General features: G+C 32.0%; 1 protein-coding gene and 1 long non-coding RNA gene across 8 annotated transcripts in view; one reads left to right on the forward strand and one right to left on the reverse strand.

Annotated features, from left to right (window-relative positions):
• The first annotated feature begins 469 nt into the window (after positions 1 to 469).
• On the forward strand, positions 470 to 5315 carry LOC129927763 (uncharacterized). The gene is made up of 3 exons (XR_008779396.1): positions 470 to 1170; positions 1868 to 2164; positions 4799 to 5315. It is a non-coding gene; the product is annotated as an uncharacterized LOC129927763 (long non-coding RNA).
• LOC106079881 (ADAMTS-like protein 3) overlaps positions 3298 to 26839 on the reverse strand; it is a 91116-nt gene continuing 67574 nt past the window's right edge. For 3 of the 7 annotated variants that reach the window (XM_013241113.2, XM_013241112.2, XM_056038531.1), the window contains exons 4-21: positions 20948 to 21181; positions 19992 to 20145; positions 18747 to 18876; positions 17773 to 17974; positions 17156 to 17294; positions 16314 to 16346; positions 16119 to 16209; positions 15678 to 15808; positions 15421 to 15533; positions 15088 to 15209; positions 14227 to 14437; positions 13728 to 13937; positions 11690 to 11841; positions 11333 to 11453; positions 10735 to 11037; positions 8960 to 9145; positions 7727 to 7907; positions 3298 to 6823 (exon numbers count right to left, since the gene is read on the reverse strand). In XM_013241113.2, the coding sequence (XP_013096567.2) occupies positions 6702 to 6823; positions 7727 to 7907; positions 8960 to 9145; positions 10735 to 11037; positions 11333 to 11453; positions 11690 to 11841; positions 13728 to 13937; positions 14227 to 14437; positions 15088 to 15209; positions 15421 to 15533; positions 15678 to 15808; positions 16119 to 16209; positions 16314 to 16346; positions 17156 to 17294; positions 17773 to 17974; positions 18747 to 18876; positions 19992 to 20145; positions 20948 to 21181 (2835 nt within the window). In that variant the 3' untranslated portion in view covers positions 3298 to 6701. Of the gene's footprint in view, positions 6824 to 7726; positions 7908 to 8959; positions 9146 to 10734; positions 11038 to 11332; positions 11454 to 11689; positions 11842 to 13727; positions 13938 to 14226; positions 14438 to 15087; positions 15210 to 15420; positions 15534 to 15677; positions 15809 to 16118; positions 16210 to 16313; positions 16347 to 17155; positions 17295 to 17772; positions 17975 to 18746; positions 18877 to 19991; positions 20146 to 20947; positions 21182 to 26839 lie in introns of those variants that run through there. The other 4 variants (XM_056038545.1, XM_056038562.1, XM_056038553.1 and 1 more) reach the window with 4 other exon arrangements.

Below are 26839 nucleotides of genomic sequence, written 5' to 3' on the forward strand. Positions count from 1 at the left end.
GAATGTGTTCACGAAATGTGTGTTGTGTAGTCATTGAGTGTATTAAAGCCATACTATACAGACATGGTTTTTGGACTCTCTTATCTTTATGTTCATAACAGTCTTGTTTTGTGAATCCCCATATGGCCTGCATATGCTTCATCATGCCCATTCTTCATTATAGCATTTCTAAATTCAGCTGGTACAACAATCTGAATAACTTTTCTTCCTCGTGAGTCAACTTCTCTTACCAAAATTCCTCTTTCTATATAAACATCTTCCTCCACTACCTTTTTTCTGGGCCAAATGACGCAGTTCTGTGTCATTTTTTTTGTTCCCCACTAAATCTTTCCTTGTTAAATACATCATTAAGTTCTAATGTTTCTGAGTTTTCTTCTAATCCTTCTTCCTTTTTTTCCTTATCTGGTTACTGGAATAATTTTTCCAGATTTCCTGCATTCAAGTCCTTATATTTGAATCGAGTAATACTCATTCCCATATCCTTTTCATTACAATTCTTTATACCTGGAATATTTCCAATAATCAAATCAATATGAGCATGGTTTATTACACATGCATCCACCATTCCAGTAAAATATGGTGTATAATTGTTAATTCTAGCAACTGGTAATTGTACGGTCTTCCCATCAAACATTACGCAGTTCCTGATTTTGCCGGTATAGTATTTTTCTTCTACCAATTGCCTATCAACTCCCACTATTGTACTCCATGTATCTCTTATCGTTCTTACTAGTTTGTTTTCAACGAAGGTCTCAAAATACTCCAGGCTTCCTGCCTCCTGCACATGTTAACATTGACAGGCTTTGATCTCTTCTATCTCTTACCCCGAAACGTGCCGCATCTTCAATTTTATCTCCATAAAGAACGTTTTACAAAACTGTAAAATTATATAGGCAACACTATTTTCGAAAAATAGCAACGGACTCGTTTCGTAATATTTCGCTATGTAAATTTGGATTCTAAAAATAGTGTTAAATCTATATAGGCTAAATTAAAAATAAAACCTAAAAATTGTGTTATTATTATGAATAAGTTTCTTTTTTTTTTTCATTACTTTCTTAAAACAAAAACTCACGGACCTCACACTGTAGGAGCCCAAATCGCTGCTATAGATACCCAGCTTCTAAGGAGGGCTTCAACGAAAATTTTGTCATGTAGGTGTTTCACCCGGTAATTTTTTTTGAAACACTGGCTTACTGTGTTTTATTTCTAATCATTGTATAAGTGACTTGTACTTAGGATTATTTATTTTGTATTAATTCAAGAAAAATAATCAGCGCTGAGTGGCTTCATTTTGTCCTGGTGGTGTGTTGAATAAATTTGTAGGCACCTCTGAATCCGCGTCTGTCAGATGATTTGAAAAGAAACCTCAAAAATGTGTTATAGAACGAATTATTATCAACAACGACTCCCTTTTAGAGTATCAATGAATAGTTTAGTTAACTCCTAAATAAAAAGATTATTTTTATCAATTAATACAGACGATAGCAAAAATTTGAGTGAAATAAAAATGAAATCCTTGAAATTGTTTAAGCACACAAATATTTTCACACAAAACATTAGATTCTACACCAGATATGTCTCATACCGAAATAATCTCTATGAATATTGCTTCTGTTTCTTAGACACCTCATGTAGAAATACATGAACATTTTCTGGGGTTTCGCCTAATTACTGATATAACTGGAGGAGGGCTTTATACATTTGTAGTAGACACAAATGCAAAGTTAAAATAGGAAATAAAACATCTAAGAGGACATAACATGCGATTATAAAAGGAAAAAAAAACGATTGGTCTATAAAAATGGTTTTAAATCAAATGGCGCTTTTGTTCTGTCTGAATGTTTGACATTAACTTCATTCATAGGAGACAAGTTTTAGAAGACTTCCAACATCGCCATTGTTCTTTCTGAATGTTTAACATTAACTTCATAGGAGACAAGTTTTAGAAGACTTCCAACAGCACCATTGTTTTGTCTGAATGTTTGACATTAACTTCATATGAGACAAGTTTTAGAAGACTTCCAACAGCGACATTGTTCTGTCTGAATGTTTACGTCAACTTCACTGGAGACCAAAGTTTTTGAAGGACTTTTGTTAAAGAAATGAATGTTTGTCCTACTCCATTACTGTGAATAATTGGAAGTCATTGTCTTAATTGTGGGTGAGTTCTGTGTATGGTAAAAGTGTTGATGACTGTTTATGTTTGTGTAACGTCGTGAACATTGGTTCACATCATTGATTTAGTGTGTTACTGTCTAAGTATCTTTCGTTCCAAGTAGTAATGGCTAGGCTAAATACAGCTTTAATCTTTAAATAGCTGTCACTACGTTTAATATCTCGTTCGTTCACTTTCATATTTAGGAAATAGAAACACATGTTCCACGTTGCAATCATGGAGGCAAAAAGTTCCCATGTTAGAACTAATAAAGATTCCAGGAGTGGACTGATGATAGTATGGAATGGAAGCAACTACTAGATGGAAACCAAGTTCAGATTTTTCTGCAGAGCAAGAAGCATTCATAAATTTGTTAATTATAACTTACAATACTTTTTAAATGCGTTATGTTGTTATGTGGCAGGAACAGAAACTCAATGCCTTTCAACTCCAATGTTTAAGGTGACAAGAAAAAATTACCAGCATGGAAGTCTTGCAAGGACTGCGGTGCCACAACATCCGCTCTACTATTAGCAATAGATGCCTAGGCTGACTTGGATATGTACACAGAATCATGAGAATGCGCAGTGCCGAATTAAAGGGCCCGGGAACCTCTCGAAATTCGGATATTTAAAAAAAAAAATTATTGTGAGTCCCTGGGCAGTGGTCTCGCTGCCCTCCCTTAAATCTCCCCACCCCCTGAGAATTTCACGGGACTAACTTTTACACTACATATTGGAAATTACTTTCAAATCTTTTCAAAATGGATGTATCTTAAGTATGTTATCATACGGTTGAATGGGACTTGCTAACTACACGTACTTAGATCTAGTCCAAATACCATAATTGTTTTGTTTTTTTTTGAAAATTATTGTAGAATACAAGATGTGACCTTGTCCTAATTAAAACGTGTTAAAAGAAGATAAACAAAAGTATTAATTATGTGAACAGGTTACTAAAATAACTCCGAACCAAACAGAATTCCTTTTGGAACTCTTATTATTATTGATGTTTTCTGAACTCAGCAGCTGTCTCACCATATGCTTGGTATTTTCCCATCCGATATTAAAGAAAAAAAAACATAGATAAATAACATGAATATGGAATAACCAAGAGCAAACAACAAACAAGACATAACATACATGTTTAAAGTAATTTTATTGTAATGCAAAAGACAGTACACAAGCAGTTAGCAGTTTGTCTGAAACTACTAAACATCATGTGAATTGAGAACAAGAAACAAATGGTCAGCTCTTTAATACCACTGGGCACAAGTCTTGTACATCATGTGACACACCTTTGTCACAAATACTTGATACTATTTATAAACATTTTGAATATTATGCGTTATGATAGACATTAAACCTGACTGTTATGACAATTCAATCTACAACTCATTAAAAAAAAATATTCAGGATGTTAATTAGACCCTGAATATCCATTCAGGAACTAGATCTAATGGCTTATGTGATTTCACTTTCAGTAGGAATAAGGAGTTAGGTGCAGTGAAGAAAATCCACTTCAATTTTTCCATTGAATATTTTGTAAAATAAAATAATAAGCAACTAATGTTATAGTTTGCCTTTTCTATATCAGATTTAAACCAAAAAAAGTCTCAAATCAAAAATATTTCAGCAATAATTAAGTATAAGTCTATTGATATAAAATATTTTTGTATTTTAACCCTGAAATAATGCAAGATGACATTTCATTCCCATCCATAAGCAATAAATCATGAATATTGTCAATACATGTGAGTGTAATAAGTACTTTATATGTCATGTTAACTGACTAATGAATTTTGTAAAGATTACACCAATCATATCTTTACCAAAATATTTACAAAAGTGACAGACGTAGACAAGCCATACCTTAACTGAAATATCAAATTCACTTGTGATATACAGCAGTTCATAACTTTAGAGGAATATCATATACACCTGTCATACCTTAACAGAAATCTCATATTCTTTTGTGACATAGAGCAGTCATAACTTATCAGAAGTATTACATTCACTGTGACACAGACAAGTTATAACTTAACAGAAATATCACATTCACTGTGACATAGACCTGGCATACCTTAACATAAATATTCCATTCACTGTGACATAGATCTGTCATAACTGAACAGAAACATTACATTCATTTGTGAGAGACTCAGACCAGTCATAACTTAACTGAATTATCATATACTTTTGTGACAGACACAAACCACACATGTTTGGACTGAAAACTCACATAATCATGTTTATTGCCATACTTTTATATTATACCCACTGGCCCTTGAAAAATGTTTTATTTAAGTACATTATAGATATAAATCTATTTTGAACAAATGATAAGCCCTTAGACTAAAAAAACTATGACCTACGCTATAAGTTGATAGAACAACAAAATGAGTATTATTACCCATTTATTCAATTCAAGTTAGAATTGGTGGCTAATAGTATCCCTCTGTTGTAATTGCAACTATAACATGCCCAGGTTTATATCATACAAACATAAATATATTTTATTCACATTAATAAATACTAGAAACTCTACTGTCATTTGCATAAATAATTAGAAAAACTGGGTCAAGCAATCAATAGTTACTCTAATTTAGTGTTTTTATTAGTTCTTGTACTCTGCCAACAGAAACCAAGACTCTCAGAAAAAGAAGTTACTCAAGTATGTTGCAGTCAGTAGGATATATGGGATGTTGTAGTACAATGTTGGGAACAATGCATACTTTGGACAACTCACAAGAAATACAAGTGGAATGTACTAGCACTGAATTCAAAGCATTAATGGTAATGGCTTCTCCTATGTTAGGTCATCTAATTATTAGAAAAAGACCTATCCAAATAATTTTCTATTGCACCTTGTTCTGAGCTTCCAGTTCAGGTCATTGAATATTACACAAACATTTTGTTTTGTTTTAACACAAAAAAAATTGAATAGCACCAAGAGTTTTCAATGATTCATTTTGTAAGTTAATTGATATTTTGTATATGTCTTTTGGCTTGTAACTAAAGGCAATAGAGTTACATAGCTTTAATTGTTACAGATATATACATAAAATGAGTAGTTGTGGTTCTCCATAAATGTTATATCTTCAACATTTTTAATTTGCAAATATTTCTAGAATTTAATTCAATAAAAAAAAAATAAAGTTTCATATATTTCAATACACACACAAAAAGCAATAAATGGAAACACCCTAAACTTATTTCAAATCCATTTTAAAACAAAAGTAAGCAAGACTAAATCAAATAATTATATGTTTATATATAGTCTGTATTAGCCACTATAAATGTTCACTATATTACATGTACAGCTTACTAAACCATCAAGACTGAGATGATGTAATTGAACATCAAACTCTACAAAAGATAATTTGTATGTACAACATGGATAATTAATTAGGCTACCAATATTTTTAAAATATTATATTTTGATTAGGTTTTACTCTATAAATATGCTATTAATTTTATGGAAACCAAATCACACAATTTTTTAAACCATTACAAAACAATAAAAAAAAATAAAAAATTATTTAATACAGTGCATGTGACAAATTTATCTGCGTCAATTGAATTTAACAAAGTATGCTACTGCTACATTTTTCTAGGAAAAATTATGTGAACTTTGGACACATGAAATACTTTACACAGTTTATGATAAATATCTAGGAGAATATGGTTAGGAAGTCTTCAATCATTGTCATAAAAGTCTTTTCACCAAGCAATTTCAATAAAATTCAATTTAAACCAATAGGAAAAAAAACTATAATGGATTAAAAAAAAAAGAAAACAAAAATGAATATAATGGATTAACATTCAATGACTTCAGTTTCTTTCTGAACAATAATTTTTTTAAATGAACCTTTTAGACCATTTTTTTACCTTGATGCTTTTTAATTTTAGTTTTTCTGGATTGAAAAGAACCTATTTTATTTTAGAATATTTCAGATTCAGATTAGGATAAACACAACAGTCATTGTGTTAGGTGAAACTTATTAAGTTAAAAAAAAATAATCCAGACATTTTTGATATAAAAAATAAACAGCCAAACAAAAAAAAAAAAGTGTAACATGAGCATTTCAATATCAATAATATCAGCAGTAATACATTAAATAAAATAAAAAAACAATGGTACAAATAGTCATACCTTAAATAAAATAAAAAAAAAAACAATTGTAGAAATAGTCATAGCTTATTAAATATTATACATATGTAGTGAAGTCTTAATGTCTTATCACCACAATGAAAACATATAAAAATACTAGATGGAGGTTTCTAGAGTATAAGCAGAGGAGGATAACAATATACTTCAAGGAAGGGGGGGTGGAGAGCCAGAAACAAATGTAGTCCCTTGTTATTATATACTTATTTTGTATTGTTACCACCTGTTCTAAAGCATCTGTTTTTGTTTTGTTTCAGGTGTTTGCCATTTGATTAGGGCTTGTGAAGATGATTAAAAGGAAAGCTCTTTTCATTCCAAACAAATGGACTTTGGTTTCATAAAAATAACTTGATAAAGCCTATAGATCTTACTGTCAAGATGGTGGGTCCTGGGCCTTGCTGCTGCAACTGTGACAGCATTTGGTTTGAAAGTTTTTAAACCTGCACAGTTTCATGACAGGCACAATTTTACAGTAGTTGCTCTCATCCACACATTCTGAAATTCAATATGCTTAAGCTCATTTAGAGAAAAAGAAAATGTTTTGTAAAATACTAATTGAAAACACTATTTTAATTTTTGACATTTTTCTGGAATACTGTATTAAAAACTATTGACTGATATGTATAACAATAAAGAATAGTGTTAAATGTTAAAAAGATAGGCCCTTAGCAAACATAAAGTTGATATGTTTATCATTAAGTAAAATTTGTAGAAAAACTCTTTAGTTTATATGAACATGGACTTGCAAAGCAAAACCTAAAACAAGCCGAGGTGACAACAGATTTTAAATTAAATGTTAAGTTTTCACTATGAAGAAAATTTTGAAAACTGTTATATGAACTTGTACAAATATTTTATTTAAAAATAATTTTAGAATTTCACTTTTTAAAATGACATTGGACTTTTAAAAAATAATTCAGTCAATCGATAACATTAAATTTTATAATTTTGTTATGCATTTAAAGAAATTACAATCCACTTGTAAAGAATCTGTATATTAATTTTAACTTCAAAGAAATTTTTTTTTTTTAAAGTATTTGTCAATTAGTAATATCAATTAATCAAGCACAATTTTTAATAAATTCTTCAATGCTTAGCTTATAACAAAACATAACTACAACTATTTTTTTTTTGAGTCACTAGAATAGATGAACAAATTCACAAATCAAAACTGTTTTAAGCATGCAGTTAAGAACCACATTTACAATTTATTCATGCTTAGAAATTAAAAGAAGTTAATTGTTTCTGGTTTCAGGGAAAAAAAACAGTTTTTAATTTAATTTAATTGATCCTTAGGAAAATCAAACTATACCAACAAAAAGAACTCTTGATGTCTAGGCAGTCACATCCATCACACTCCGTGCCACAGACAGTTTCAAAAGAAATATTTTGTTTTACCTAGAGGTTTTGGCTTTAATTGTGAAGTCCACATACCATGTGTGCAGTGATTAAAACATGGGCGCAGGAGGACAGGTCGAGCTAACCCTTCACAGTTCCTTCCAGCTGGCAGCTCCCCTCCTGCCCAGACACACATCAGCATTCTGGTCTGATAGCCAGATTCTCCACAGTTGGCCAAACACTTAAAGGAATAATAAATAATGAGTACATTAGAGATAAGTTCTCTTTTTAACATTTCAGGGTTAATGGGGGGGGGGGGTAATAGTTACACATTAACTATGCTTATGGGCATAAAATCAAATCAGGTTTCATGTTTTTCAACAATCAAATAGTTACAATTACCATGAAAAATAATTCCTGTTCTGTTCTGAATCTTTGCACAATTAACAGACTTTATAATTAGTATTATGTAAAAACAATGAGTAAATACTCTGTTAAAGATGATTTTTAAATCAAACAAGTTAATTGATGTGGTTGAAATAAATTGGATACTAAATGTAAATAGTTACATCCAGACTGGTGAAGTGCTTGGATGAAGGTCATGAATAAGTATTTTAGAGTGGGCTAGAATTTCAAATCCATATTATATAACACCATTTGTTCTGGGCATCTGACACTGAGAGTAAACAGAAGCAAGTCACTATGTTAATTGGCAATTGTTACATGACATTACCCTAAAATTATGTGGATTCCACACTGCAATGACTGGATCTTGAACCTCTTTTAAGTGTAACACAAAGGAATAAAACAAAGGAATGAAAAGCAAATAATTTGAGTAAATAAACTCAACAAGTAGAGTTATGTATATTTGAAGCTATGAGAAAAACCAAGCAATCCTAAATCTCTTATCAAGTATTTTCTTCCTTCTGCATAATTCTAGTAGCATCTAAGCATCAAATAGAATTTCCTGAGTCATTTTTAGCCATCTAAGTAAAGACTCAACACACAAATGTAAATAACCCAATTTTCATTATAGACAAAGTTAAATTCCTCTTCACTTGTCTTATTGGCTTCTTACAGCTATGTTGTTGATATGTGATGTAATGTTGTATGAGAGTTAGTTTCCCTTAGCAGATTAGGAAGAGTGTGCCCATTCCTCTTCACCTGTCTTATTGACTTCTGACAGTAAGACAAAACTTCATAATTAACTGCTGCCTTCAAAAGAGTGAAAATGTACTTCAACTACTCCATGGTCAGTGCTGAAAAGAAAATGTACCGTATCCTTTCATTTACCTCAGTCCACTCTGATGTGTACCAAACAGGTTGACAGGCTGGGTTCTTACATTCCTTCTGAGTGGGAGGTTTACTTGCCTTGTGGCAATACTTGTCATGTACAATGGAAGAATTCATTTCATTGAAACACTTGACTGTTCTGACTTTGTAAGAGTAATCTTTTTTCAGACATTTATCATTCAAGCACTGAAAGATAACAAACATAAAATCATAAAGCTTCTAAACAATGTGAACACAATAATTAAATGTTGCTTGTGCTTGCAATACCACAATAAAACACAAATGTTAAAATTTGATCTAACAATATCCTTCAATTAAAAATAAAAGCTTCAAAATTAGTACTAATTAGTAATTAATTGTTGTTGCAGTGCTGAGCAAAAACAGCATGCTTCTTTGCTTTGGAAGTGACTGCAAAATAACCTTCAGATAAGAAGCAAACAGCTGGCTAGAAGAAGCATGATGTATACATATTACATATATAATGGCAGTACTAGAATACATTTTTTGAGAGAAAATTGTGAATCAGATATGGTGAAATAATAACCACAACAGGACATGATCCAGGGACTGCCAACTTGGCAAATCCAGCTAGAACAAGGTGAATTATCAATATTCCATTGCCAAAAAGAATATTTGAGGTCAATAGTGTTAAGCAGTTCTGCATTGCCACAAAGAGGTCAAGCAGTCACATAGCCCACTCCAGCCCCACTGCCACACTCACATCACCAACAGAACCAACACAGATATGAAGCCGCTCATTGAGAGAACAAGAAAACTTCAGCTCCAGATTTGACCCTATTTCAAGTTTCTTTATTTTGTCCAATAAGTTAATTTATTTGATCAAAACTTTTTTCCCCAACTTATTAATGATTAGAACAAAATGATATTACCTGAACGTACCTGTGCATTCAAAAGTATAATTTGTGAAATAACTCTAATAGCTAATATAATTATAAAAAAGTGTTACAAATTTGGATATGAAAAATTAAATTTAATTGTTAGGTAATGACAAACTTAAGAATGATTAGAAACATCTGGACCATGAAAAAAAAATCTTGACGGACCACTGGATGTAGCTCTACACCAACACCACAGAACACAGAGCACTAATGATAGTAAATTTAGTAAAAATAAATTTAGGTTGAAATGCAATGTTCTTCTAATTCAGTGGTAAAGGCAATGTTCTTCTAATTCAGTGGTAAAGGCAAAGACCTTATAATTCAGTGGTAACGGCAATGTCTTTCTAATTCAGTGCTAAAGGCAATGTCCTTCTAATTCAGTGCTAAAGGCAATGTCTTTCTAATTCAGTGCTAAAGGCAATGTCCTTCTAATTTAGTGGTAAAGGCAATGTCTTTCTAATTCAGTGCTAAAGGCAATGTCTTTCTAATTCAGTGCTAAAGGCAATGTCCTTCTAATTTAGTGGTAAAGGCAATGTCTTTCTAATTCAGTGCTAAAGGCAATGTCTTTCTAATTCAGTGCTAAAGGCAATGTCTTTCTAATTCAGTGCTAAAGGCAATGTCCTTCTAATTTAGTGGTAAAGGCAATGTCCTTCTAATTCAGTAGTAAAGGCAATGATCTTCAAATTAGTGGAAAGGCAATGTTCTTCTAATTAGTGGAATGGCAATATTCTTCTAATTCATTCCAGGAAACCAAAAATTAAAGAATCAAAAAGAATCTTAAAACAAATTGCATTGATAGGACTGCGTTGGACAAAGAATATTGGAGATTGTTAACTACCTGATGTATGTAGTCTAAAATGAAAGGTTTTAACTTACCTGTGACCACTCATCGGCTGCCCATTTAGTACATGGTTTGAAATTACACTTTTCCATTACTGTTGGTATTTGTATTCCATATTTTTTGCAAACTTTTAATGGAAAAACTTCAAAGTAATCTTCTGCTATCAACTCACAGGAAATTTTTCTTTTTTTGACTCCATGACCACAGGTGGTAGAGCATGGAGACCATTCACTGACCAGTACCTGAAGAGGTCTGACCTTTTTATCATAAGGGTCAACATGGGATGCACTGTCATTGTTCATATAGCCTCGCAAATATTGTTCTCGTAGAAATGTTTCCTATATGGTAACGAACATTTAAAAAAAATCTATTTTAAAGAATTAGAGTATTTATATAATATAAAAATATTAAAAATTATAAATATAAAAAAATATTACAGCAATGAAAAATAGTTTCAGCAAAATATTTTTTGAAAATGTTGCTTTAAAAGCCTAAAATCAATTAAACTGGCTAGAAGCAAAATAAATTTTATTCATTTTTTATATTATTTTTTTATTACTGAATAAAATACAAATGTTGTGAGAAATAGCCACAATGAACTGTGTAAGTTCTATATATGAAATAAAAGCAGACCTGCATAGCATGCATGAACTCAATTATAGTCATCTTTATTGAAGATTTTTTATTGCCTATCACGCAAGTGTACTTTCCGTCATCTGTCCGAGGCCAAACTTTTTTTATTCTTAAGTTCCCCCTGAAATTGAACAGTGATGCCAATAAAAAATTACATTCTTGATTATTTAATGGGTTTAAGCTTATATACAAGGCAGATAAATGTAAAAATACAAGAATAACAATGAGTTTAAGCTTACATACATGGCATTTTTAACTTTAAAAATACTAGAATGACTAAGTCCAAATTATACTTACAACATTTTTAACATTTTAATGATTTTGCTAACAATGCATAACAATGCATATAACACTTGCCTTTTTGAGATTGCAATTTGAGCATTTGGCCTGACAGGTTTCCCATTTTTCAACCACTCAATTTTCTTTTTATCTTTTCCATTGACTGGACATAATATCAATACTGAAGTACCAGGTAATATACTAGCTTCACCTCCAACAAATAAACGAACCTGTGTTTACCAACAAAAGCTTAAGATAAAAAAATTCTGGAGAACTAAAGGTCTGAAAAACATTGACATTGACTAGAGTAGTGACAAATGGTAGATAACTCTATTGTGTGACAAGCAAAGCATGCTAAGACTTTATGTTTACTAAATTCACTAGAGTTAGCCGAATTTTAAAATTCAAAATATACAATCCCAGCCTCCACCAGGATTTCAGATCAAAACCGAAAGTTAGGCAGACCAGTGCATTTCTACTCGGCCATCAAATATTCCTCAGTGCTATCTAAGCTGTACCAGCTCACTCTGTCTGTCTAGTACCAATCTTGGACACATTATTTCTACTCGGCCCTCAAATATTCCTCAGTGCTATCTAAGCTGTATCAGCTCCTTCTGTCTGTCTAGTACAAATCTTGGACACATTATTTCTACTCGGCCATCAAATATTCCTCAGTGCTATCTAAGTTGTACCAGCTCACTCTGTCTGTCTAGTACAAATCTTGGACACATTATTTCTACTCGGCCATCAAATATTCCTCAGTGCTATCTAAGCTGTACCAGCTCACTCTGTCTGTCTAGTACAAATCTTGGACACATTATTTCTACTCGGCCATCAAATATTCCTCAGTGCTATCTAAGCTGTACCAGCTCACTCTGTCTGTCTAGTACAAATCTTGGACACATTATTTCTACTCGGCCATCAAATATTCCTCAGTGCTATCTAAGCTGTACCAGCTCACTCTGTCTGCCTAGTGCAAATCTTGGACACATTATTTCTACCACTTCCCATCCTCCCAATTATTCATTGTCAATGACAACACAGGAATCAATAAAAAAAATAACCATTAACCAATCATTTAATTAATAAGTGGTAATTAATAATGTTTATTTAATATGTAGAAAAGGAAGATAAACCTTGCAATATTGAGAGATATACCAGTAATTATGAGATTCTTTCCCTTATATAAGCTTTCTTTTAAAAAAGTATTTTTTATATTTAGCTGGTTGTGTTTGATGCCATTAAAGATGTTTTTATTAAATTTTTACAAAGCGTATATCAACTCAACTCAGTCTGTTTGGTAAAAAGTTTGTACACAGTATTTCTCCCACACTTAATGTCAGACCATGCTTTTATTTTTTACTAGTATTTTTTTTTTACAAGAATCAATGAAAAATGGAGAAAAAAAAAGTTCATTAATTAATTTGGTATCTAAAAAGGGAAAGAAATTGTACTTAACTGATGTGGTGGTATAGGTTGAATTAGTCCCCTTTATACTTTAAAGTGAGAAATAGGTCACTGCTTTAATGTTTGAAACTAACAAGAAATAACTATAAAACCTCAATTTTTATAAGCCCTTTGCTGGCACAATGGTAAATATGTTGGCTTGAGAGTTACAATTCATGTTGTTCGACTTTTTAAAAATAAATGCACTTAAAAAGCAATAACAGTAACATTCACACAGATACCCCCTTCTTTCTCCTACCACCCCTTTCCAAACTGCTCCAGACAAGTGATAGGGTCATAACATAGTGAGATAGCTAAAAGCATAAAATTGCACCAAACCCAAAAAAAATTGGTAAAAATATTTTTAATCACACAGATTTGTTATTTTAGTCTAGATCTATTACAAATTTAATTACATGACTGATGCAAACTAAATGATACAACTACGCTTAATATAAGCTTAGTCTTTATTAAAGTATTTTTTTATACTTTCTTGTTATTTGTCTAATTTTTCTCCTTAAATTCTTAATAGGAAAAATTCAGATACAAATAACATGCACTATAAGCCTTTATTCACTGGTAACTTGATTTACATTTACTGTGTTACAGTTATCCTGATCTGGAGATCTTTAATTCATAAAGAGACCTATTAGTTCTAAGTAAAAATGACCTTGTCCATTGGGTTCATCTGAAAAAACTTCATTTGCAGCTCTTTTATCTTCAATTCTGGGCAGGCAGACATATTACAAATTCTTTCAGCCTCAGGTCTCTCTGTGGGGGGACAGTGATACTCATCCACATCTAGTGGATCACCATCTTGAGTTATCCTCTGACAGACCACTGGACGTAGCTCTATTCCAACACCACAGGACACGGAGCACTAATGATAGTTCAATATCATACTTGTTATCACATAATTAATAAAAAAGTTTTCTTTTTTTTTTCTGCTTTATTACTGTAAACAATAACATATATTTTATTTACTAATATCTGTGTTTAAGGGATATAAATATTTTGTAAAAATAATTTGCTAAAATAAAAAAAATAATTAAATAATAAAAAAATACACTAAAGGATTGTGAGCAACTATTTTCAATTAAAAACAATTCTTTTCTTTCAGGTTTATGTTTAGTTAAAACAACTTATGAAAAGACTATCAGTGACTGTACTTGTGACCAGTGTCCAAATGCCCAGTTAGCTGGACATGGCTGTGTATTACAGTCTCTGGATGTTGGAGGAGCGGGCTGTTCACACATTAGATCAGGTAAATTAAGTACTCTGTCCAGTGACACATCAATCTGCTGAATACATTTCACTTCTCTGTTCATCAGACCACCTCCACAAGATCTAGAACATTCACCAAAGCCACCAATACGCCACCTATCAGATTTGTATATACACATGTTTGATAATGATTTGTTTCATGATGATATATACACATATTTGATGATGATATAGACACATATTTGATGATGTTATAAACATGTGTGATAATGACATTAACACATGTTGGATGATGACCTATATATCTATATCTATCTATATAGATCTATCTATCTATCTATCTATATATATATACATATATCTATCTATCTATCTATCTATATATACATATATCTATCTATCTATATATATATATATATATGTGTGTGTGGTGGGCTTCGCACAGAAGAATAAATGACAAAGACTGAAGGCTTGTCTATCTTTTAATTTCATAACAAACAAACCACAAATAGGCATGAACACAAAGAATGTTTCAAACAACTCACAAAATGTGGTGCTGAGGATCAGGCATAGACCCCAAATTTAAGCAATGGATGCCAGCAGAAAAGAGAAACCACATTTATTCTGCCTTTTAAATGGTCTAATTTGACAACTATTCTGGGTCAAAGGTAAACTGGCTTTTTGCAGACCTAAGCACTGTCAAGTTTGGCCTCCTCACTAAACATATCCTCCCCACTACATATACACTTGCTTTATGATGATATAAACAAGTTTGATGATATATACACATTCCCTAATTTGGTTACCTTTGAGGACATGGAATTTCATTGCAAACTTTTCTTTCAATTGGAAATTTTTCAGCATGTATACAATTTTCATCAGGTTGAGTTAAATTTGAAATCTTGTGAACACATACTAGATGTGTCTCCTAAAAGTGGTAAAGGTTGTCATTATAAAAGTAATGATATTATTTTTATTTGATTGTATGATCAAATAAACAATTTGTATCTGCTTTTAGGTAATAATGATTTGAAATAAACCTAAACTTAAAAGTGAGAATGATTTGAAATAAAATTAAACTTTAAAGTAAGAATGATTTAAAAAAAAACCAAAAAACTTAAGGGTAAAAAAAAACTAGCCTGAGTTCCTCCTAAACAGCTTCTACTACAGGGTGTCAGGCCTTGTGGAATCCATTTAAAATCTTTAAAACATGGTTCAAGATTGCAAGGCTCACTTAAGTTTGGTTTTGGTTCTGAAAAAAAAAAGTATTCATTTAATTATGAGCTATCAAATCTGGTCAAAAATGGAGAAAAAAAAATAGTTTCTCTGTTAAGGATGCCAGTAAAATGAGCAGTAAATTAATAATGTCAAAAGAAAACATTTATGTTCAACAAACCTGTACATTCTGCATCAGGTAAATCTACCATTTGCTTTAAGTACTGTAGTTGTACCTGACATCTCACATACCTGGTACGTACTGATATGCCGCAGGTGGCTGAACAAGGGCTCCAGTCAGAGACTATGTATCTGGTAAGGCAAACAGAACTGTTACATTGGAAACAAAATCCAGCTATCTTAGTACCATATTAAGTGTTTAGTGTTCTTTAATAAACTTTTATGAATTAAAAATTTTTAAAAATTGTTTTTCTGAAAATGATTACATTATATAACTGTTGAATTTGAGTTGGATGTGGCCTACATTGATATTTCAGTTCCACTCTTGTAAGAACTACAAATAATTGTCTTAGAACTGTTCAACTTGAAAAAAAATACTATTAATGTATATTAACATATTAAAATCAGTCTAACAAAATATTCTTCTAGAAATATTACTAACTTTGGCAAGTCTAGGTGTTTAGTTTCAGTAGCATCAACAACGATATCAGCTTTAACATGAGATATGCCAAAGGAGAGTTCTTGTTGACCTGCTAGATAATAACACAGTGTTGTCACATCACACAGTAAGGACAATGATTTAAGATCCAAATGTAATAGAGACATGGGTTTAGCTGAGAAGAAATCTAGGGCTTACCATAGTCATCATGTTCAGCAACAAGGCGTGGATCTGACAAAAATAGAAGTTTTCAGGATAAAATCAGCTGAAGTATGACACTGGGTCATGTATGAAGATATATAGTTGATTTGATCTGATTATACTGATTTGAAAATCAGTTAAATAATTCCATGTTGATGAGAGGTGCGGTATGCTCAAATGAATGGTTAGCCAAATATGAGTTGGAAGTGTTAGTGATGGTAGTTGTGACAAAACATGTGAACCAAAACAATGGAACATTTGCACTCAACAATTTATTCATCATCTAGAGAAGGAAATTTGGTGCAAAGCAAGCTTATAGGAAGGAATATTTGCCACAGAAATAATTTGAAACCTTGATGCAAGACAATATAGTGGTTCCTTCTTTTCAATTTTTTTTTAACTTTCAGTTTGTTAAGTTATAATAAAACAAAATACACTATTAGCCACTGAATTAGACTTTTAACAAATGTGTTAATAATCAGAACCCTTAACTAAATAAATGTCTCCATGAGATTGAGCTCTCAAGAAATGATAATTTTTTAATGTAAACAAATGGAACAAAATATTTTTAGAGTAAAAGTTTTTTTCCTCTTTAAAAAGATCAAGGACAAAAAAAAAAGGCGGAGATTGTTCTTTAAATCCTTTTTGTAACCAAACAAAAGAAATCTTTCAATGAAGAGAGGAAAGTTTTTCTATAAGTCAGAATCACTGCAAGAAGACCATTCGATGAAAAATGTAGTTATGAATCTCATTTTGAATATGCCAGGTAGAATAGAAAGAGTGAACAATCGTAAACCATATCATTAACAGTTTTCAGAGAATGCATTAGTCTTAATTACCATCAGGATCTGTGCAGGAGAAAATGGTTGTACAATTTCTTCTGGTCACTGGCTGGGCATTCAAGTCACAAAACATGTCACCTTCATGACGACAGAGCACTTCTCTCACCTGTTCACCCCAGCCACAGGTGACACTGCACTAAAAATACAATAGGCCTTCACTACAATTTTACTAATGACTAGGGATAATGAAATGCACTAAAAATATATATTATTGAAGTATATACTTACTAAGTTTTAAAAATGTGTAAAATTTTCTTTTTGGCTTAATTTTTTTTTAAATTATATTAATCCAACACATTTTTTTTATTCTTTGAAATAAATTTCTTACTAATTTTTAAAAGTTTAAAATTTTTTGTTATGGGTTAATTTTTTCAAAATTGTCTTAGTCATACACATTTTTTTTTACCTTTTTGAAAAAAAAAATCTTTGATTTAAGCTAAAAAATTTAGTACTATGAGTATGTTTAAAAAATAAAATCATTTAAATATTTTTTTCCAATCTATCATCGAAAAGAACTCTTTTCACAAGATGATGTTTTCATATAACTATTAAGCCAAAAAAGCTAAAAACCTAGTCAATAAAATAAGCTGGAGAGTGAAAAACATAGGACTTACTGGCGACCATTCTCCAGCATACCAACGAGGGCACATCCGAGGATTACAAGGTCGTACTGTAGATGGCTTTGGTTGTGGACAAAAACTGTCATGTAGCCAGTGTTGTCGTCCATCAGGCAATGTATCCATACACCTAACAGCTCGTGTAGCTGAGCCTCCACCACAGTTTACACTACAGGCTTGCCAGGGAAAAATCTTCCACCTGGTTAAATATTAATAATTAGAGGTGAATTTTAGGATTTAGCCTCTAAATATATTTTAATGACACAAAAGTTACTAGAAATATTCAGTATTTTACTTTAAATAAGGTGCATGTGACCTGTAACGTGAAAACAATAAAAATAGAAATGACATTTCTTAAAAGTTTTAGTGCCAAGGTTTTATTTTAGCATTTTTTAAAAAACTTTTAGTGACAATGTTTTATTTTAGCATTTTTTTAAAAACTTTTAGTACCAAGGTTTTATTTAAATATTTTAAAAAACTTTTAGTGACAATGTTTTATTTTAGCATTTTTTTAAAAACTTTTAGTACCAAGGTTTTATTTAAATATTTTAAAAAACTTTTAGTGCCAAGGTTTTATTTTAGCATTTTTAAAAAAACTTTTGGTCATGAAAAAAACAACACTAAAATCTTTCTCTTGATTATTTTAATACATTAGGATTTAAAGGTACAAGAAATATAAAGAAAATTTTATTTAAAAACAGGCCTATATCTAATTATTTGAAGAAGAAAAGTTTGGCTAAAAAAATAATTGACCTAATGCAAGAAGAAAGATTATGGAATATTAAGCTAATCTCTATCAATGTCTTATAGAGCTATCCCCCAAAAATAGTTTAAATAAAAATAATTGTATTTACTTTAAAATGATTTATGTGAACAAAAACATTGTAGGCTACAAATTATAAGAATGATTCATAATAATGAGTCAAAAATAGAAAGTATAATTGGATCATAAATGAATGAAAAAAAATTACACAGGTGGACATTGTCTTTTGAAACAAGTCTTTTCTTTTTCACTAGGCTTCTGGGACTTAGCACATCGACCCTCTGGTACCTGGTTGCCAGATAGTCTATCACGACATCTATATTGATAATGTTGAACCCCTATTCAGGAATACAAATAAAAGAACAGAAGTGATAATCTTATCAATTTTTTAAAATTAAATAATTCTTCTAAAACGAATTAATCTTTAGTTAAATATTAAACAATTCATTTATTTCTTTTAAATTTCTGCTATAATTATTATTATTTAAAAAAATTAAAAAAAGTACTTGAATACAAAAAAAAGTTATTAAAATTTCTAGTTAAAAAAAAAATTATAATATCATCATTTGAAATGGATAGACTATCATTCATGGTTTTTAGTTTACTATTAGTGTTTAAAGCATTCTTTTCTTTAAGATGCCATCTTTCTAATTTTAGAGATAGATTTTTTTAATGTTAGTCAGTATATATTATTCAACTTTTGAAACATTCCACAGTTCTTTAGCCCTTTCTTTGATTCCATTTTAAGGTATTGCTGACTGCTCTTGTTTCTCTCAATACAAATTGAAAGAGTCCTGAGTAAACATTTTTTTTTAATTAGACTGAATCAACTTGATTACACTTGTACATTTATTTAGTGTCACTGAATCAACTTGATTACACTTGTACATTTATTTAGTGTCACTGAATCAACTTGATTACACTTGTACATTTATTTAGTGTCACTGATTCAACTTGATTACACTTGTACATTTATTTAGTGTCACTGAATCAACTTGATTACACTTGTACATTTATTTAGTGTCACTGATTCAACTTGATTACACTTGTACATTTATTTAGTGTCACTGCATCAACTTGATTACACTTGTACATTTATTTAGTGTCACTGAATCAACTTGATTACACTTGTACATTTATTTTGTGTCACTGAATCAACTTGATTACACTTGTACATTTATTTAGTGTCACTGAATCAACTTGATTACACTTGTACATTTATTTAGTGTCACTGAATCAACTTGATTACACTTGTACATTTATTTAGTGTCACTGATTCAACTTGATTACACTTGTACATTTATTTAGTGTCACTGAATCAACTTGATTACACTTGTACATTTATTTAGTGTCACTGATTCAACTTGATGCTAATTAAATAAAAGAAAATGAATAATTGATTCTTTAAAAAAATTGTTCACTGTAAAAGTGAGAAGAAAAAAAAGAGTTTTACCTACACCGCATGATGCGGAGCAAGGTGTCAGTCCTATGTCAACCCAATGGTAGCGCTCTTTTGTACCATTGTTTAAACATGAGTTGTTACCACCACAAACACCACAGAGATCTTGAGTAAGCGGTGAATCTAATTTGTGATCACAGCCAACTGGCTATACAAAGAAGACAAGTAACTTTAAGAACAGGTTTACATCAATGTTTTCAAGGTGTTACCTCAATAGTTTAAAATTTAAAGAATTTGTTTGACAAAATTTTTGTAATACACATTTTTAAAGCAGCATCAAAAAGTTAAAATGTCCTAAAATAATTTTTTTTTACAATCCTAATATTTTTAAAAATATTTTTTGATGTGCACTAAAGAGATTAAAATGCTACCCAGTTAGCCTAGACAACTAGAGGGACTAGTCAGATGATAGCTGCATGTGTAGAGAGGGCACAGGGAAAGCTAGAGTTTAGCAAAAATTGGTTGATGCAAGAGCAATGAAAAAGATTTCTAACTACATGTACCAATGTATAAGCTATGTGAGTGCTTGGTACAAGACTTCAGCTGAACCAGTGAAGCTTAAACCAAGAAGATAAATGAGTGTTTTTTTAGACAGAAATAGGCCAAATAAATTACAATATACTGTATGATACTTATAGGAAACATTAGTATGTGAAGACACACAATAAGATTTAAAGAGCTTAGCTTCAGAAATTTGTGAAACAGCTTTACAGCTTCTTATAATAATTCATTCTTTAAAAAAAAAGTTTGTAAGATATTTTTACTTAACAATATTTAAATTTTTAAGCACTAAATTTAATCAGATAAATTCTAACAATAAGTCTAAATATATTAGAAAAAGGCAAACTAATCTTCAATGTTTCATGTAGACTAAACTTTATTGCTAAGTTATTGCAATGATGACTTGATGCCAATGGTAAAAGAATTTTCACATCACTTCTATCACTCACCCAACATTTCCCGCTAATACACATATCAAAAGCATTGAACTTGCATCTTGTTCCATCTAAAACTTTAGGTGCCAGGCGGACCACTGTCCTTGTACCTTTAGGTATGCAATAGAGAGTACAAGGGCTCTTCCTGTCAGTGTATGGTAGCCATGTGTACAGGGAACCTCCATAGGTGGCGTTGTTGTAGGCTGCACATTGCTGGGCTCTGAAATCTTGAGCTTCTTGAGAACATGGCTAGGAAGGAGATACATATAGCATGGCATTACAATGTACAAAACAACATTGAATCAGCAATACATTAAAAAAAAAAACACAAGAAATTTTTTACAAAGCTTATATCAAATCACTCCGTCTGTCTGGTAAATACTTTGTACATGTTATTTCTCCAAAATCCAATCTCTGATGAATCTGAAATTTCGCACAATTATATTTTTTACCTGACAACACAAGAATCAATTTAAAAAAAAAAATTATTTAATTAACTATTAGTAATTAATTATTTTGTTTGATATCTCAAACAAGGGAAATAAATTTTACTTGAATGAAGTGGTGTTATAAGCTGAGTTAGTCCCCTTTATAGTCCCGCTCTAAAACTGTAATAAACAATATATAACTACAATATTCTCTAGTCATAAGTACCTTACTAGCAGAGTGGTTATCACGTCAGCCCGAGGAGGCATCAGCCACGAGTTTGAATTTAGGTTGTTACTCTTTTTTTTATGTAAATGTTTTTAAAAACCAATTACTGTAAATCCCCCCAGATATTCTTTTCCCCCCTTACCCATTTTCCCAACTGGTCCAGATAAGTGATAAGGATCACAGCTTAGTGAGAAAGCTAGAAGCAAGAATAGCGCTAAACAAAAAAATTGGTAAAAATATTATTAATCGCAGATTTATTGTTGTATTACAAATTTAATTACATGACTGATCCAAACTAATTAGTACAATTATACTTTGTATAAGCTCTGATTTTTTTAAAAACTATTTTTTTATGTTTTTCTTGTTCTTTTTAACGTTCTTTTAAAATCTTACAGTTTTTTATTGTTGTTTTTGACAGACGCAAGACATTAGTTCATCTAACTCTCTAAACTGTAAGTTTTTTTTAGATATGTTGTGGAAATAACTGTCTGATCAGATTTTTTCCGATGATGCATACAAAGAAATACTATCAATAAAAATCATTTAAAAAATAGCCGGTCTGTTATGGTTATGAATTAAGAACCAACTAAGTCCCAGGCAAAGGAAACAGGAAGACATAACAGAAAATTGGATGAAATCAGGAACTGAATATGGTGTATGGACAAAATTAAGTAATGAATGTGAAGTATGGATGAAAAAAAAAATGAAATCAAGCATTAGATGTGGTGAATGGATAAAAATGATCAGATGTAGTTTGTAGATGAAGAAAAAAAAATTGCATGTGGTGAGTTGATAAACTCAAGTACTGGATATGGTGTATTGGTGAAATCAAGTATTAGGTATGGTGTATTGGTGAAATCAAGTATTAGGTATGGTGTATTGGAGAAGTCAAGTATTAGGTATGGTGTATTGGTGAAATCAAGTATTGGGTATGGTGTATTGGTAAAATCAAGAATTGGGTATGGTGTATGGATAAAAATCAAGTATTGGATATAGCCTATGGATGAAATCAAGTATTGAGTATGGTGTATAGGTGAAAACAAGTATTTGATGTAGTGTTTAGATCTAATCAGGGATTGGATATGGTGTATGAAGGATTGTATTTGGTTAATTCTTGTTAGATTCCTTGAAGACAATTTAATTTAAATATATATGATTGCAATGAAATAGTGTAACAACAGTACTTTGCATGGTTTTTATGGATAGGTTGACTGTTTAATAATGGAATAGCTGTTTAATAAAGAATGTAACAACTATACACATTATTGTGACTATGTAGTATTGAGCTAAGACATAAACAAAAAGGCGTCCATGGTACCAATGAAAATGGTATTGGTATATTATTTATATACTGGAATGTTGTTTTTTTCCATACTTTTCTTGTACAACATAAGTAAATACATTTCCTAAATAATAAAGCTATTTTAAATGACCCATGGTGAAAAAAAAAATGACCATAATGTTTTGGTATAACTAAGATAAAAGTATCTTCTTAAATACTGGTAAAGCAAAACCAAAAACAAAATATGGTTCTCATTTTATCAAAATATTACAATTCACAGTTTTCTATTTGAATATAAGTGGAGGGTTACTACATTGCCAATTTGTAACTAAAGGTGAAACTCTGAGAACAAATATAGATGAAATCCAAATTATCAATTTATTTAATTAAATTAAAAAATTATTGAGAAGTTTATTATATCCATGAACTACATAAAAAAAAAAGTATTTCGGTCACCACAATCTAGAGACTAGCCTAGTAATATTGAGATCTAGATTCTTGATCCTGATTGAAATGACTTTACTTTGTAGATGTTTATATCTGCTCTACTAATAAATAACTATTGGATAAATCTATTTATACTCTAGTCTAGTTTTTTAATATTTCGAAGTCAAACCCCAAATCAAAGGGAAACCACTGTGAATGGCTATCTAACGATATCTCCTTATGGGCTAAAGCAGGGGTGGGCAACCTTTTTCTACTGAGGGCCGCATTAAAAAAATTTGGGGACTGGCGGGCCGCATAATTATTTTTTTTACTCCCGATTGAGGAATTACAACAACAGTTAGCAATTTCTTGAACTAATTTTACGAATAATTTTTTTAAATTTTGTTATTGTCTTTTTACATCATAACATTTCACCACAAATGTACAATTGTACTTAATGTGAAGCATTAAACTGTTTACATCCGTGCATAATGTTCTCTAACTGTAGAACTAGCTTACTAGTTGTTTTGTTCTTGCGACTGCTGTCAAATTACAGTCAGTGAGCATCGACCTGTTCTAACACTTCATAATTTTCAAACAAACGAAATAAAGCGTGTTCACAGATGAATTAGGTACCGAATAATGTGACAGCTTCGCAGCAAAGTTTTCTGAAGTATGGGAATACGGCTTCTGGCAGTCATGAAACTTCTGTGGAAGAACTCACTAGAATTACTCTTTCATGTCATAATTTGCTTGGAGGTATGTCATCTGGGGCTAAATAAAGCTTCTACATTAAATGGTGAACTGATCATGGGCGTAGCCAGGATATTTTTTCGAGGGGGGGGGGGTTGGGGGGGGTGAATCCCCCCCCCCCCCCGATCCCCCGCGAAAAAAAAATTATATGTATTTATGTGTGTGTGTGTGTGTACATACTCTTTATTACATTCTGACCCTTCATTCTTTCGGAAGACATTTTTTGTGCCCTAGAATAGGTTCTTCCATGAGTTAGTGAAAAAATTGTAGATTCCCTGACATTACCAGCAAAGGGGTCTGGGGGAGCGCTAGGAGCTCCCCCAGCGCGGGGCGAAGCCCCGCCGCCAAGCACTATTTCTGATATTGAAAACCAACAAAATGCATATTCTGAGGTATCTACAGTGCATTTTCCTGCTATTAAAAAGTTCTATTTCAAAAACCTAATGTGCTTTTCTTACTGACTTAGACCCTCCCTCGTCGTTCGGCGCATTTGCCATCAAGCTGTTTCCATAAAATTGTGGACTCCCGCCATTAATACAAGGGGGTCTGGGGGAGCGCCAGGAGCTCCCCAGCGCGGGGCGAAGCCCCGCCGCCAAGCACTATTTCTGGTATTGAAAGCAAACAAAATGCATATTCTGAGGTATCTACAGTCCATTTTAATGCTATTAAAAAGTTTTATTTCAAAAACCTAATGTGCTATTCTTACTGACTTAGACCCTCCCACGCCGTTCGGAGCATTTGCCATCAAGCAGTTTCCATAAAAATCTGTCACTGGTAATGTCTGAAGCCTCTTCCCACCTACCATGAGGACCTCCATGAATGAGTGGCGTCAAGTTGTACTAGGATATCATTGCAACTCTTCTTATGCGTAATTCATTTTGTCGGAGAACATGTCCCGCAAACCTCATGCGTCGTTCTCTCACAATCTTACTAAGGGGTCGACTCCCAGTTCGGCATAGGATTTCCTTGATTTAGATCCGATCTCTATAACTGACTCCTAAAATCTGTCTTAGCCATCTTTGTTGAGCCACATTTAGTGTTTTTCAATTTCGGCAGATGACTATTCACTGCAGTTTATTAATGGAGCCCTGCCACTGGTAAAAATGTGTAACCTCTCTTGAATACGCTCTTGGAATTAAGTGACTGTAGTTTGCTTTAGATTTTATATCGAAAAGAGAAGTTTTATCGTCAAAATCTTCTGTTGGGGGTTTTCCACCTCAAAATGCTCTGTAGGGGGATCTTAGACTCAAAACCATCTAGAGGGGTTTTAAACTTTAAAAAAAAAAAAGCCATCTGTAGAAGAAACTCAAAACCCCCGATTGGCTTGGCTACGCTCAAATAATTTTAGTGTGTAATTTGCTTTTTTTTTTTATATTGAAGATATATTTTTAGCACCAAACCCCTCTGAATTGGGGTTTAAACTCAAAACACCTTTCGGCAACGCTCATAGCATTTTGAGTGCGTAATTTGCTTTTTTTCTTACACTGAAGATGGCGGGGGGTTTAAACTCAAAACCCCTTTGACTACGCTCATAGATTTTAGAGTGAGTAATTTTCTTTTATTTATATTGAAGAGGTACTTTTTAGCTTCAAACTCCACTGGAGGGGAGTTTAAACTCAAAACCCCATAGACTACACTCATAACATTTTTAGTGTATAATTTGCTTTTTTTTTATTATTATTAAAGAGGTATTTTTTACCTTCAAAACTGAGTCAAAACCCATTTAGCTACGCTCATAACATTTTGAGTGCGTAATTAGCTTTTTTTTATATTAAAGAGGGGGTTGATCGTAAATTTTAGACGGGGTTTTAAAATCAAAATCTTCCTTAACTGTGCTCTTGGAATTAGGGGATTTTCATTTGCATTTTTTTTTTGTTTTGTTTTATAGAAGAGGGGGAGTTAACTGCAAAAACCCCAGGTAGGGGGTTTAAAACTCAAAACCCCTGGTAGGGGGTTTTAAACTCAAAACCCCTAGTGGGGGTTTTTAAACTCGAACCGCTCTGGTAGGGGGTTTTAAACTCGAAAACCCCTCGTAGGGGGTTTTAAACTCAAAACCACTTTGGTTGTGCTAGGGCAAGTGATGGTTTAGTATTAAAATCTCACCTAAAATAAACAAAATCAAAGCAAAAAATCAGTCACTAAATTCCGACTTCCCCCCCCCCTTGGGGGGGGGGGGGATTTCATTTCGGGGGGGGGGGGGGTTGAAACCCAAGAACCCCCCCCCCCGGCTACGCCCATGGAACTGATGGTATTGAAAACTAGTTCCAAGTTCTTGACGTCTTAAAATTTGCTTTCAAACTCCACAATCAAGGAATCCAAATAAGTCTTGTAATTTCATCAATTTCACTAGAAATAGTTTCACCTTTCAGCTAAAGAAAATGATAAAACCTGATTTCACTCGCTGCCCCAAGAAGTGGAATAACTTTGTTTGAAAAGATTTAAGATGCAGATACATTTCATTTGCAAACAAAACATTGCAATGTCTCCAATGATAAACATGAAGTTTGTCTTCAACTCTTTGTTAGAAATATTAGTAACAAAGTCACAGTCAATGTCCTTCAATGAACCTAACTATTTCTTCCTTGAGATTCCATATTCTTCTAGGCCAGCGGATACTACGTGTGTATTCGAACATCGGAATGTCTTGTTCCAAATCTTAAAGTACTTCTCAAAACTGCCAGTCATGGCCGGTAGATAATTGGAGGCCCTAGGCAAAGTGAATTATTTGGCCTTAAAAATAAAAAGCGACAACAGTAAAATTATTCAATTTATCAAAAACCTATTGTATTTCA

This window comes from Biomphalaria glabrata, chromosome 1 (genome assembly GCF_947242115.1).
Source record: "Biomphalaria glabrata chromosome 1, xgBioGlab47.1, whole genome shotgun sequence".
Lineage (NCBI taxonomy): Eukaryota > Metazoa > Mollusca > Gastropoda > Planorbidae > Biomphalaria > Biomphalaria glabrata.